This window comes from Lonchura striata, chromosome 15, assembly GCF_046129695.1.
Source record: "Lonchura striata isolate bLonStr1 chromosome 15, bLonStr1.mat, whole genome shotgun sequence".
Lineage (NCBI taxonomy): Eukaryota > Metazoa > Chordata > Aves > Passeriformes > Estrildidae > Lonchura > Lonchura striata.
Genome location: NC_134617.1, coordinates 14,638,131 through 14,652,597, shown reverse-complemented (window position 1 = coordinate 14,652,597; position 14,467 = coordinate 14,638,131). Strand labels below are relative to the sequence as shown.

At 37.2% G+C, this 14,467-nt stretch overlaps 2 protein-coding genes across 2 annotated transcripts in view; one reads left to right on the top strand and one right to left on the bottom strand.

The window, feature by feature from the left end:
* The window catches only part of INSYN2B (inhibitory synaptic factor family member 2B), a 29,780-nt gene extending 19,341 nt beyond the window's left edge, over nucleotides 1–10,439 (top strand). Inside the window, exons 2-4 of the mRNA XM_021531862.3 lie at nucleotides 290–2,417; nucleotides 5,103–5,177; nucleotides 8,607–10,439. Of these exons, the coding sequence (XP_021387537.2) occupies nucleotides 1,042–2,417; nucleotides 5,103–5,177; nucleotides 8,607–8,793 (1,638 nt within the window). The 5' untranslated portion in view covers nucleotides 290–1,041 and the 3' untranslated portion in view covers nucleotides 8,794–10,439. The remainder of the gene's footprint in view (nucleotides 1–289; nucleotides 2,418–5,102; nucleotides 5,178–8,606) is intronic.
* Nucleotides 1–14,467, bottom strand: part of DOCK2 (dedicator of cytokinesis 2) — a 158,551-nt gene that overhangs the window by 81,322 nt on the left and 62,762 nt on the right. The window lies entirely within an intron of this gene.

Here is a 14,467-nt window from a genome sequence, read left to right as displayed (position 1 = left end):
CTCAAATCTAACTTCTTAAGTTTTAAGATCTGCATTTGAGACCAGATTCAGGCTTATGGTATTTTGTATCCGTTCTATACAAATATATATGTCCAATTTTTGAGCATTGTGTTTCATATGAAAAAAGCTTAAGCCACTTGAAAATTCTAAAACATTTTTCAGTTTTTGTACAAGTATCTCATTGCCAAAGTTAGATAAGCAGTGATGTTGGAAAGTGCCTAGGAGACAGCAGCGGGAAATCACAGTTTGCCACTTTGCTCAGCGACAACTGTTGTCTTTTTATTTTCAGGAAACACTTTCTGCTATTCTGCTTTTCCTGGTTACTCAGCCTGGACCTCTGTCCTGCTCACAGAAGTGAGGCAACCCCTTGGACACGACCTGCCTTGTGTTTGCAAGAATGGCAGCACCAGCTGCACATCAATAACCTCTCACTGAGTCCCACTGGATGCTGTATTTTGCCCTGGTCATAAGTGGTGACATTTTCCATACCTCTCTGGGAAGATTAGTTTCAACTAAAAAATGGCTGAGGAAGAAAAACTATCTCTAAAGAAAGCAATTCAGTTTGGTATTAATGGATATATTCCATCAGTACAACTACGCATCAGAAATGAAAATGGCCCCAGAAGTTATTATGCTTGTTTAGACAACATGCAAATACAACACATGTGACTGGTCCATCAGGAGAAGAAAGCTGGATCCCTAATGGAGAGCTACTGTCAAATTAGAGCCTCCAGGAAAGCCATAGACTCAATCTTACCTTTAAATTAGTTACCTGAAACAGCCTGTTCCAATTTTGTAATTCAAAGATCATGTTAGCTGCAGATAAAAGGATTTCTGCATTCCTGAGCTACGAGAAATCTTTCCTTAAATTTTGTATTTAATTTATCTTAATTTTGGTCTAATCAGCAATTAAATTTGAAAGAGGATCCCTAAAGAGAACATGCCAGTTGAAAATATACATAATAACAAGGAGAAGAATGATAAGCTCCCAGAGTAAGGCGTTAATTTGCATCTTAGAAACAATATTAACATACTGGTCAAATGTCAAATGAAATGGGTCGCAAAGAAACACATTACTTGCAGACTTTAAGCTGTGATTCAATGGCCCAGCAAAACATGAAAATGCGACCAGTGCTACTGAAAAGGAACAGCCTGGACTCGGCAGATTTCGTGAGGCAGCCCCAGCACCGCAGGACCAAATCCCAGCAGGTTCGCTTCAAGGAGGACGGTGTCAGCACCAAGGCAGAGCTGGAGGCCAATCCTGCCCGAGACACAGCACTCGCTACTGGAAAAACTGAAATATTTAGGGATCACAATTTTTTGCTAACTCAGTCTCCAACTTTTCCAAGGGCTCAGAAGGGGCTTCGGAATATTGCCATACAAACTTCTCCCAGCCTCAGGAAACACTTCCCTGTTTTTAAAAGGAAAAAGCTGACAGTAAGCAAATCACTGACAGAAATGCCAGCAGAGCCTGCAAACTCTATCCAGGTAAATGGCACCTTTTGTGAACCAGACGTGCTGTCCTCTGAGCTCTGCTACTTGAGGATAAGTCATGACTTGGAGGATGGATGCAGGAATAGTGAGGTGGGCTTGGGTCAGAGGTCATCAAAAGCACAAAGCAATGGACCGAGGTACTCGGGGGATTTCTCAGTGTCAGACAAGACAACTGCGTCTACACAGGTGCCTGAATACATTCATGTGAGCTTCCCACAGGACAGGAACGTTCCCCTGGATGCACCAGACACAACCACAGCTTCGAGTAATTCACTGCATTCTTCTACTGTCATCAACAGCAACGAAAGTCATGAAAACAGCACACTGTCATCTGATTCTGACAGAGCAGAGCCTTGCCTGAGCAATTCTGGGAACTGCAGTGAATGTAACCCCCACTCTGCTGCTCCTAAAGTGCAGAGAAGCGATCCTGAGCCGCCTGCAGCCAGCCAAGATGCCAGCAGTAAGGAAAGCACTCCACTGTCACCCTCATCAAATCACAGCTCATCTCCTTGTTTCCTCAGAGACTGTCACCAGGCAGGAGAGCACAAGCCAGGTTCCAGCTGTGTGACACTACCAAGTGATGATTGCCCACCGGTGTCACTGCCCAGCAGCAACGCATCCAAACCGTGTCTGTCATGTAATACTGAAATCCAGAAAAGTTCCACCCACTCAGATGTTTCCCAGTGTAACAGCTGTTTAGAAGGATTTCACATAAAGCCTTGTCCGCCAAGGAACGAAATAAACCCGCAAAGCAACACAGAGATTAATGAAATTAATCAAATTCACTTGGCACATGGAGAACTCTGCGCCCTACAAGGCAGGCTGCAGTCTGTAGAGGAATCCTTGCAGTCCAACCAGGAGAAGATTAAAGTCCTTTTGAATGTAATCCAAGACCTGGAAAAATCCAGAGCCCTCAGTGAAGGGTATGGTTCATTTTTAATATCAGTAATTCATCAGAAGTGTAAAGTAGATATTAGCATTCTTTTAACCTTTGCTACTGAAAAACACAGCTCTTCTGATATTTAAAGATGAGTCTGCAAAAATGTATCTCACACTTTTTTTGTGTGTTTGGGCCTCAGCAGAGAAGCAAGTCCTCTTATAGCTTGGTTGTAGCTGACATTGCCTTTACAAAATCCAGTGCAAGACCCAGCTTAACAACTCCCTTTTTTATTTAGATTTAGGGTGTTCAAAGCATGGCAAGGTCAGACACACACTGAGAGCCAGACTGAGAATTAAGGACAGAGCATGTGAAGGCAGCAAGAGCTCACTTCAGACTCTCAGGCTTCAGAGTGGCTCCCTTCTCACCCCCATAAAAGTGTAAAAACCCTGTATTTATTGTCACTATGGTGACTGTGCCAAGGCTACAAGCAGTATTCATGCATTATTATGCATTATAAATAACAATAATACCATAAATGAAACTAACATCTAAAGATTGGACAAAGTTAAAATAGAATTTTAAATATTTTTTATGCTCAAAACAGGTTTCAGAATACCCTAATAGAGCTTTCCAAGCTATCAACAGCATCTCTTACAGTAATTGCATCTAGGACACATTTTAAAGTCTGTTTTGTTGTAAAGTAGTATATCCTTCAAACCACTTATCTTTGAAAAATTCAGAAACAAAGCAAGGGAATAAAGGTTCCATTTCATTTTTTAAAGAAAAAAGTTATTGTAGAGACTATGCTACCATAAATTTAATCTTTAGCACAGGCATCTCGTGCATGTAGATAAATCACTTATGCATGCAAAACTGCATTCTTAATTTTAAAATTAAATAATGTATATCAGCTGTATTTACTGATTACAATAATGACTAAATCAGGTAATCCACATTTCCACTAACTCTGCAAGAACCATGACAAGGAGGCTGCACTGAGGGTTTTGTGTAGGTGCAGCTGCAGAAAGAGCCCAGAGCACCAGGGCTTTGCACTTGGTCCCATGTGGGCAGAACTCTCAGGATGGAACTAACCAAGGCCAAACTTTATATGCTCCAATTTTCTTACAACTTCTGATGGGGAAAAAAAAAATTAAAAAAAAAATCTCTTTTGTAGAATTTTTTTTTCTTTTTCCAAGTATTTTAACTTGGAATTGAAGTTAACTTGTATTTCTGTAAAATAACTTTCTAACTCACAATTCAAATAAGAATTTACACTCATTTAAAAATGTAAAATAATATAAATCTGGTTATCATGTGATTTTACTCCATACATATTACCTTTTTCATCTGGAAACATTAACTGGTTGTTAATGAAAACACCTGGCTGTTAGCATGAAAATACTTTCATTAGCTTCCACTGTGCCCACAAAAATTCTTGTTCCATCTAACATTTTTCCCATACAATTCAGCTCTTGCCTCAGTGTTACATACCCTCTCTCAGAGGCTTGTTCCATATGTATTTCTGGCATTAGCTTTGTAACAGCCTAAACACAAGAGACAAAATCCACATAGACAGACAGCAAAAATGGAAAAAAAACATGTACAACACTCCAAACCCTAAAAATTCAGGTAAGAGGCAAGACAGGAGGCAGGGATCCAAGTATGTCTCAAGCCTAAGCACTCATTTCTCTGTTGTAATCTTCATCCAGACACCACCTGACTGTGCTTCCATAGGATGGGACAGAGAAAACACCCACTCCTTCTCCCCTGCATGCACTTCTCTAGAGGAGAACCTAAATTTCAATTATGTTTGTGAATCTGCCCATAGAAAAGACTAATTTGCAGTGAAGCACGGTCAGATTATCCAGCAATATTTATAATCCATTTCTGTTCAGGTACCACATGGTAGAAAAGAAAAAAATAGTCAAATATCTTGAAGAATCACTCTGAGATTCGATGAGAAGCTTCAATCCACCTTGGCAGATTCATCTCACAGTAACATTGAATGTTCCAAGCACTTTCATTGATAGCACAACAATGCACATGAAGAACTCCCATTTCTCCCAGAACAATCAGAAAATTATTTTGGTACCAACTGATCTCCCCTAATTCAAATAAAACTTGTTAAATATAAGTGTTATGCTTTCTTCAGACATGATGAGCTGCCAATCTCAACCTGTTTCTAATGCAGGTCTCTCCATCATAAAAGTATTTCAACTCTAGTTGGTATTAAGCATGGAAACTCACTTTTCTTTTTTTCACAACACTACAAATTTGTAACTTATCAGAAGTAAAAATCTGACTTGGTTATACTCAAATAAGGAAACATGAAAAGGGAAGACTGGAAAGCATAAGGACAGAGATCAGATTGATTCAGCAAATTGCATGGATTTTCAAATACTTGAAAGTGTGTTTGTTAGAAGCAGTCTCATGTCTAAGTGTTTTCATAACAAGTATTCATACCAGAACCAACAACCAGAACTCTTAACAGCATGAGGTGGGAAAGGTCAAGACAAGGCTCACAGGGTTTGTGTGTTTTCAAAAAAACCTTCCAGCTTAGAATTTGATTAATAGAATTTTTAGTAGGGCTAACAGAAGTGGCGAACAGAATGGCTTTTTTTTAATAAAAAAGAATGGCTTTTTTATTTATTTATTTTTTTAATAAAAGACTCAGAGCTCTGTTATTGTGTCAGTACCTCCACATCTCATGAACTGCTGTCTGTTCCAGGCGTAACTTCTACCACACTGGGCAGGACCTCAACAACTGCAGCACCTGTCAGAACACGGCGTGCATCATCTACAGGTACCCTGCTCCCCCCCACACTTCTGTCCTGCCTGGACACCCCCCAGCTGCACAAAACAGTGCTTTGCTCACACCTATAAAATGTCTCAACTGTGACTAACCCAGTTTTTAAGAAAAGACCAAGTGGTTTGTATGAGGTGCTTGGTTTGTTCTCCAAGCAGAAAATAATTCACAGTGGTGGCAGCTGAAAGGAAAGGAGGGCTGGGCTTGGGAGAATTCAAACAGAAACTTTTTATTACACGGTGTTATTACTGGCATGCTTTGAAAATCTGTGATGTCATTTCTGATGATGAAATTCCTCTGTTTAGTACATTTTTAAAGCTAGGGTTTCTGTAATAATTTTAGATCTTGAGAAAGATAAACTCTCAGTTTTCTGAATGCCAGTGGGCTACAGCTACAGTACCTGTTAACATGCAAAATAAGACCAATATTCCCACATTTTCACCTCAGTAGTTATTAATTTCAGACAGTGCAATTTGAGTGTAGGATACTTCAGATTTAAAGTGCAGGTTATCTAAAATCTTAGGCCAGAAAGCTTTTCAGGGCTGTGTTCTGGGAGCTGCACATTTCAGATGCTGTGTCTGTACAAACACACTCTAACAGCCTTCAGCTGTCGAGATACCAACCCCAAAGCCAGCAGGTACAAAGTCTTGTGCTGCACAAGTACCTTTTCCACTCAGCAAGGGAATTTATAAAGATATCCAATCTCTGCAAGTTCATTTATGAGGCAGAAACCCCACACTTTGGGTTACATAATTACATTTACAAAAATAAAGGGTAAGAGAATTTTTCTTTGAGGCTGAAACCTTTTCCTTTATTTCAAAGAACATGGCAAACCATTATCTTCCATAGTTTGTAATCACTATTACTTTAAATTTTTAATGGAAATAATTAATAGAAAATACTCAGATGGAAGAGTTTTTCATGTTGCACATTTCTGCATGAACCAAATTTAGTAAAGAGCTTAATAAACAAGACACAGCACTGGAACCTATTGTTCAACATGCAACTCAGTCCCATACTGATGTCCTAAACCTCTGGTAATGAAATTTCCAAGTAATTAACATGTCACAAATTAAACACCACAACTCCTCTGAGACAAAGCTGTAGGTCTTCTTCACAGCCCCCTAAATACCCTGGGAAGTTACATGATTTATCCAAGAGCACACATTATAACCATTAAAAAAAAAAAGAAAAATTAAAAAGATATTTCCTTTATTTGATCATGGTCTCTGAACAAACAATCTCTGTGTGTTTTATGGGCATAGACATGAACAGGTCACTCCCTAGGATTTATATACACCCTTGATCACAGTAGGATGCCTTCTCTCTTTGGAAAAACACCTTTTTTAAAAGTTTACATGGTTTCAGTGCAGGATAGATCTTGAAAAACAAGCACCATCATTCAAAGGAAAGAACAGAGGAAGTAAGAAAAAACTCAGAGGCCTTTTTGATTTACCAGGTAGTTTGTAACAATAATGGTGCCTGGAGGCTGACACTGCAATGATTAATAGAGCATGTACAGAACACAGGTGCTCTAAAAAGTTTCTACTTTTAAGAGACAAAGAGGAAACAGTAAAGAAACAATAGTTTTTAATTTACAAAGGTGTTCCACAGGATGTGGTTATGAAAAAAGCATTCTGAGTGACTAATATTTGAAGTTCATCAGACAAAACTCTGAAAGAAGCAATTGTTTTCAGTGTTTGCTCCAGACAAACACATGCAATTCCTGTCTTTTATGTGGCCTGAAATGTCCATGCAAGTATTTTCCCCTAAGACAGCATCACAGCTGTGATTAAAATCAAGTGTTTTATCTTGCCCCCAGTTTTCCTGCTCTTAAAGAGCTTCACTCCTCACTGCTGCAAGCCCTGCACATGCAGAGTGCTGGGCTGCTGTCACTGAACCATCTTTATCACACCCAGTCCCCGAGTCAAACAATGCATTAATCTCACAGAAATCCCCCTGTGGATTACACTGATCACTAAAGTCATAAAGAGCTTTTCAGCCTAACAGTGACTGTAAATTTGGCCTTATTAACTACCCAGCAGGGATTCCAGGCTTGGGATTTTCCATCCAGGTCATGTAATAGAAATGTTTGTATTTTAATAAACAAATGCAAGTAGCAACCAAAACCAGTTATCATGGGCAGACTTAAGTGAAGACTGAATTAACCTCTTGCCTCTGGAGATGATATCTCCAACAGTAAATTAAAAACTCTGAAGAAGGGTGGAGAAAAGTAACATGAGCAGATGCTACTCTTATGTATTCTGTAAACCCAACATTTCATTCTCCAGCACCCTTGGTCTGTGAATATTGAAAGTTATCAAGTTGCAGTTTTAGTAATAAGCTGATGAAATGCAAGACTCACTAATTTTATTTCACTTATTTCTGCTTTTTAATATTTATTATGCATTGCTTCTTGTTCAAGAAATCCTTCTACTCTTTTCTAAATGAAAATTATTCTCCTGCTTTCTTTTTACCTGTTGCGTTATATTATTTCATGTAAAATCTCAAGACACATTAATTAAGGGAAACAATCTAGTTAATTTCACACTATTTAATGACTATGGATTTTATATAAATATACAACTAAGAATTTTAAAAGACTTGCACATTTACTAACTTTACAGATTTCTTCTCATTAATGCCAAAATCAGCTTCAGGGCCTTGAAGTGACATCCCAAACCTTTTAAATGATGCTCTTTTCCTCCCATCATGGCAAATACAACCTTTCCACTCTGCCCTAAAACCTTCACAGCAGACACAGCAGATACAACTCACTCTCCTGCCCAGAAGAGATGATTGAAATAAGGAAAATACACACAATACTACTTAAACCCTGTCCACACTGGCTCTTTTGAACCTTACATTTATTTCTATGCACTCATCTGCTCTTATCTAATTAACATCTCAGCTCTTGTTTGACATCAATAATAATTAGGGTTTTCAATTGAGGAAATGAGTTCTACTTTCTTCTTAACTAACACCACTTATCTCAAAGACTTACATACTGTTTAATTTAATATATTTTTGTTCCTAGTCTGTGTCCTAGTGGGAGACACTCCATTTAACAAAGTTAAGCATGTGAGAGTTTTTAATTGCAAGCACATGACTGTTAGATTATGGGATCAAAATCTGACCTTTGAATAAAATGTATTGAAAGGTCATCCTGGTACATTTTCATTTTTGTCTCATTGCTTTGGGCACAATGCTGGAATTCTTAACTCACTTAAAAAAAAAAATTTCACTCAAAGCCACAAAAGATTGAACTTATTTTCAAAGGAGCAACCCCTTAACCCCTTGTGTTGACCCCAGGCTGTATCATTGAATAAGACCAAGTTATTCTGATGAGGGAAGCAGCCTTTGATATATTCTTTAAAGGGGGAATTTCTCACTTACTAGCATAGGTCTCTCAATTTTTTTCCATAGTGTAGAATATGACTTCAGGCAACAAGAAGGAAGATTTCATCAGATTTTGAAAACACTGGACAATGCAGAACAAAATCCAGCTCCAGCTTCACCTCAGAAGCCACCACCTGATCCTCCAGCTCCCGAGAAAAAGGAGTTAAGGAGAAAGACAAAAAAGGTGAAAAGAAAATGCTTCTGGTGGATTTGACTTCCTCATGCATCCTTTTACATTTCAAAAGACGCTCAAACAGAAAGAGCTTGAGAGCACACACCTGAAAATGTGCTATTATGAAATCACAAAGGTTAAGAAAGTTTAATTAGAGTATCTGAAAAATCAAAATAATTGAATTTAATTAATTAGCTCACTGAACAATAGCATGAAGATACTATTTTTAAGAAAAGAAATGGTTTCTTTCAAAAGGAAGTTCTCGGTTTTTTCCCAAGGACACTTTCATATGCTTTATAAAGACCTTTTTTCCAACTCTCCAAAAATAACAAGATTCAAATCTCTACTTTAAAAAGCAATGGTAGACAAAGCTAAGCATGTCACACAGCATTTATTTCCCATTTATAAGCAACATTGACTAAAAGGAAAAAACTTCATCAAGCTTTGAACAAACCACATTATCAAGAACAAATTCAGGGAAACCTAAATTGTTCAAAAAAATCTCTCCTCAAAGGAGACAATTATAATTATTGCACTTCCCCCCTGAAATATTTTTGTTGCTGTCATCTCATATTGAGCAAAAAACAAAAGAATTTCAGGTAAAGTTTTAAATCTATTGTTTTCTTTGTTTGCTATAAAAACTCAGCATTTAGAAGTCATTTAATGGATTTCCCTGAAAAGAACTGGGGAGCTGTAAAACCAGAGAATGTCACGGTAACTCTTGTCTTAAACCCCTGCTGAAACAAGGTCCCGGTCAGTGAATTTGAGTTGTGAGTATCTCCAAAGAATCCCCAGCTCCTTTGGAAGGCTGTTCCAGGTTTTCCTGACACCTAATCTGAATTTCCTGCACCCTGATTGTGCCCATTACATCTTCCTCTGTCCAAGTACACCTGCAAGAAGAGCTACATGGATAACGAGACCTCTCTCCTGAGTCTTCACTTCTAAAAGACTGAACAAATCCAATTTTCATTGCCTCTCATCTCCCATGCTGAAGCCACAGCCATCCTGGTGGTGTGAGATGTCTTTCATACACCTGGAAGCCTAAAACTGGACACAATCCCTCAGAGGTCATCACACAATTGCTGGAGAAAGAGGAATTAATATTTTGGTTACTGTCTCACTGAATCATTTACCCAGTCTGTCCATTTAAGATCTGTATTGATGTGCCAAAATATCCTAATATTTTTTTTTGCCTTAAGATGTAAATTAATATATGATCAAAAATTGAACATAAAAATAATATTTAGTGAACTGATCTGTATTGCACAAAAGAAATATATATATATGCTGAAAAGATTTTATCAAATGTCAATGCAGCTACTTCTTTCCTCCAAAAATACTCGAGGTACCATTAGCACAGGGTGTGCCAATGGAACCCAATTTATGATTGGTGATCCTATTATTTTACTGATGAAAACATAGTCACCTTTCATATGGGGGGCAGGGGAGAAAAGGTTTTCCAAAGCAAGTTGAGTGGAATGTACTGCAGATCTTTTCTTAGAAGTGGCCCTGGTTCAGGGTATTCCATAGATTAATCCCTGCATCTTATTTTTCTAAGTAATCCTGTATTAATTGTGCAATGTTAGTTTTAAATGTCTGTACACTTTTTGTACACTTCTGTGTTCCTTGAATTCTTAGGGTTAATTACACATTTGAAAATACATTAAAAACAATTTTGCACAGAAGAATTTTGTCTGAAGGAACTCGTTTCTTTATAAAGCAAATTTTTAAGAAGAAAATTTGCAATATGCCATGGCTTAATTGATCCAAATTCTAAAAGACTAACACTTAAAAACCATTTCCATGTTAATTTCAGTTAGTACAGAAATGGCAGGAACAAAACTGTTGTTATTTTAGAGGCCTTTCAGAAGGAATTTTTTACTAATGTCTTTAGATGCCTTTAGTGAGACAGAAAAGCTCTTCAATAATAGGTTGTGGTTATAAAAAAGGTAAGAATTAAATGACTCCATCAGAACACATCACTATGTTACACTCAAGTACATGCACTGCTTGTGTTGCTGTGCCAAGAGCATTCCTTTTTTGCTTTAATATTTATAATTGATGCAGTGAAGGGTTTATTAGTGTATAAATTATTCTTGTGCATTAAAATAATGCTTTAAGACCAAAATCCCCTGTAGTAAAGTATAATAATAAGCAACACCAAGAGCATCAACACAAGTAAAAGCATCTAGGTTTTTTTTCTGTATTGAACACATTTTTAATAATTTATGATACAAAAGCAAACCTTTTGCCTTTCTTTTTGTTGACAAGCACAAAAAGTGCTCATTTTAAGCTATTTGATTTTGGGTTTGCCCACATAATGCACATGATGCTTCCAATTTATTTTCAGATAAATTGAATACAGATCATTTAATTTAAACAAACCACACGCCTTTGGTTCACCACATTGTACCAATCAATTCCTGGGGTCAGGAGAACTATGCAAAACAGAAATATTCTTTTTAGTTTAAGAAAGCCCAAACAAAGGTGATTACAAGCAAGGCTCTGAGTCTTTCTTAGAACCTGAAGAAACATCAATATTCATAAAAATCTGAAATACACTGATTTAAGTGATGAATCTGAAATGCACTGACTTAAGTGCTAAATCTGGAATACACTGATTAAGGTGCTAAAACTGGAATACACTGATTTAAGTGCTAAAACTGGAATACACTGATTTAAGTGCTTAGAGAGGTTATGTATTTTAACATCTGAGCTTGATGGCATTCAGAGCCATAACGAATTTTTAATGCTTAACCTCTCAATCACAATCAGCTTCTGTTTTCCAGATTCCTGAGTTGGTGGTTTTTGATTTCTCTCTCTGTCAGTAAAGTGTGGATCGTGCAGGTGTGGATGTGAAATTCTGTTTGTGACCTGTGCCCTCAGAGCAGCAGGGAAACTTGGGAGGTTTCCAGGCCAGCAAGCCTCAGTCATGCAGAATCATATAACTGAAGAATCTTTGCTATATGAAAATTTGATATGAAAGCATTGGGGTTTTTTAATAGATTAATATTTTAAAAATATTTTATTAACAAATTATTAATTCCTATAGGAAATAAAAAAATTACCAAATACACACTACAGATTTTATAGTGTGAGGATTGGAAGAGCAGTAGAAATTGGTAGACTGTTGGAAGATAAAAGTACTGGCTACAAAGACTTCTCTGGTTTACGAAATTACAGTATAATCCCTAAAAACAGCTCCCAGAGTAGGAAAGAAATGGTAGAAATACAAACATATTCTTAAATAAAAGTGAAAGGGAATCCAGAAATCCCCCATAAGTTGTCAAAAAACTCCACCAAAAAACTCAAGCTACAGCTACTTAACAGCACTTGCTGACAAAAATATTGTGGGCTTCTGAGAAATATATATTTAAATTATATATGCTATATATAAAACATTGCACAGAATGCAGAGTATTCCAAAATTACTGTATTTGAAATTGTTGTTTTATGAAGTCAAACTAACTTTCTTTAAAAATTAAAAATGTATGAATAAAATACTGACTTTTCTCCTGTAACAGCAGTTCTTGTAGGGTTTCTCTTGGTTCTGTGCACTAGAAAAATCCTGCCAGCATAGACACACAACATATTCCTGATGGCACTTGAACTCTAATGTATGTTTTGTATATTTGTAGGCCCTTTAAATGTGGTGTTATCTTTTCAAATAAAATGAGATATTTTTATTAGTTTTCAGGAATCAATTAATAATAAACAACCACACATTGCAAATGCATTCTGCAGCATTTCCAGGTAGAGCAAGTATGTCAATTTGAATACCAAACAAAAAAGCTGTAGCTTTTAGCTAGACCATGAGTATTTTTGATCAAATTCTCCAACCATGGCAGCTCTGCAAATCGTTTCTGTGGTCATTGCGTGCTCTGGAGCAGCTCTTCTTGACAGAGCTCACAGATTCCTTCTGGGCAAAGTTTTATTTGTACAATATTATATAAAAATACTGTCTAGAAACATCTCTGCATAGCATAGCTACATTTATTTCATCATGTTAAACAGATACTGTGAGCAAAGTCAAGTTTGGAAGTACTAAAGCAAACCTTTAAGGTGCATATAGTGGATTTATGATATTTCTATTTACCTAACCAGGCCAAGACTGAAAACAATATTTCTGTGTTCTACATAGTTTATGAATTGACTTCTATAATTCCTGTAGGAAGACTTCACTGCATGACAATGACCTTTATCTAAAAAGTCTAAATCTCATGAAATATTCAAGGTAAAGCTTGAATAAGCAGTTTCAGACAATAAACTTGTCCCTCTTCATGGAAGTGTAGAAGCACTTCTACAACTACAAACAGTCAAGGTTTTGTGGGGTTTTAAGGGTGAAAACAACCAAGCAGCTGTTAAAGCCTTCAGCTGCTAAAACACCCCAGTGAAGGCAAGAATGGCATTTAACTAAGTCCTCCCTGCAGTAGCTGCAGAGAGCCAAATTACCTTTCCACCACCACCTCCTTCTCCTGGGGAGATTATTTCTTTCTGAGCCTGACTTTTCTCAGTAATTACATGAGCACAGCTCTCAGCAGGCACTTAACCAGCTAAGCCCAAGGCAGAACCCTCCCTTTCCCTTTCCCTTCAACTGGCATCACAGCACGAAAAGATCCAGGCAACTGTAAACCCAGATCTCTGCCAACAAGCTAGAAGATTGTGAGAAGAACACCTGAATATGAAAATTAACCTGCTTATCCCTGTCAGAAAGCAAAAAACCCCCTCAGGTAAACCAAATCTAGTTATCTGTCAGGTGCAAGGCATTTAAACTTGTAAGGAATTACAGGTCTTGTAAATTGTAACTATTGTTCTTATCAGTATAAATCAGCATTTGCATTGCTTTCCACAGCATTTTCCAGTTACAGTAAATGACACTGCAGAAGTTAATAAAAACACTTGCAATGCTCACACAGTAATAGATTTAAAATTCAAAGAGTAACCTCCTGTTCTCCTGGAAGTGATAGATTTGGAATGTCTCTTATACCTGTCTAACCTCAGCTACACAGTCCAGCTGCAGAAACTCCACATGTCCCACCTATCCCTGCAGAATTCACCACCATTTCAGCAACTTGACCTCATCTAAGCATTCTCCAGGACATAATTCTTGACTATCTGCTTCATTTTGAAAAGATCAAGTATTCAGGCTTTCACAGCAAGATTGACCCTCTCAAAAGTGTTAAAGCAAACCTGAAAATTAACTTGGTGAACTAAAGTAGCACACAGAGCATAGAAAAAGCTTTTGTCATTTCTTTCTAAATACAAAAGACTTATGTTTGTTAAAAACAATTTACTTGCATGTGAAAGGCTATTCTGTTAAGAAGTGTTGTTTCAGCTGTAGAAAATGTAGCAATTTATTGGAATACCACTTTGAAAAACCTCTAAAATGCCCAATATACACATATGCAGAGGTTCTCTTGAACAGAACTAGAAGCAAGAGAATCACATTTCAAAATTCACACTGAAATTGTTCTTTTCAGGTTAAAACAGATGAAGAAATTACAGTAGATGGGAGGAGGAAAGAAAAAGAAACAGATTTTCCAAGCCATTTCAATTTACTGTAACCAGCTTGTTTCCTACTGGTTTCCTAATGGATCTTTTATGCAGGATTAAAACAGCTTCATTTTGCTTTTTCATGTGCTGTTTATGGTATCCAGAAGTACTCCTTTAGACTGGTTAGGTCATGCACAGCACTCATATCATGCTTCCCTTGTAC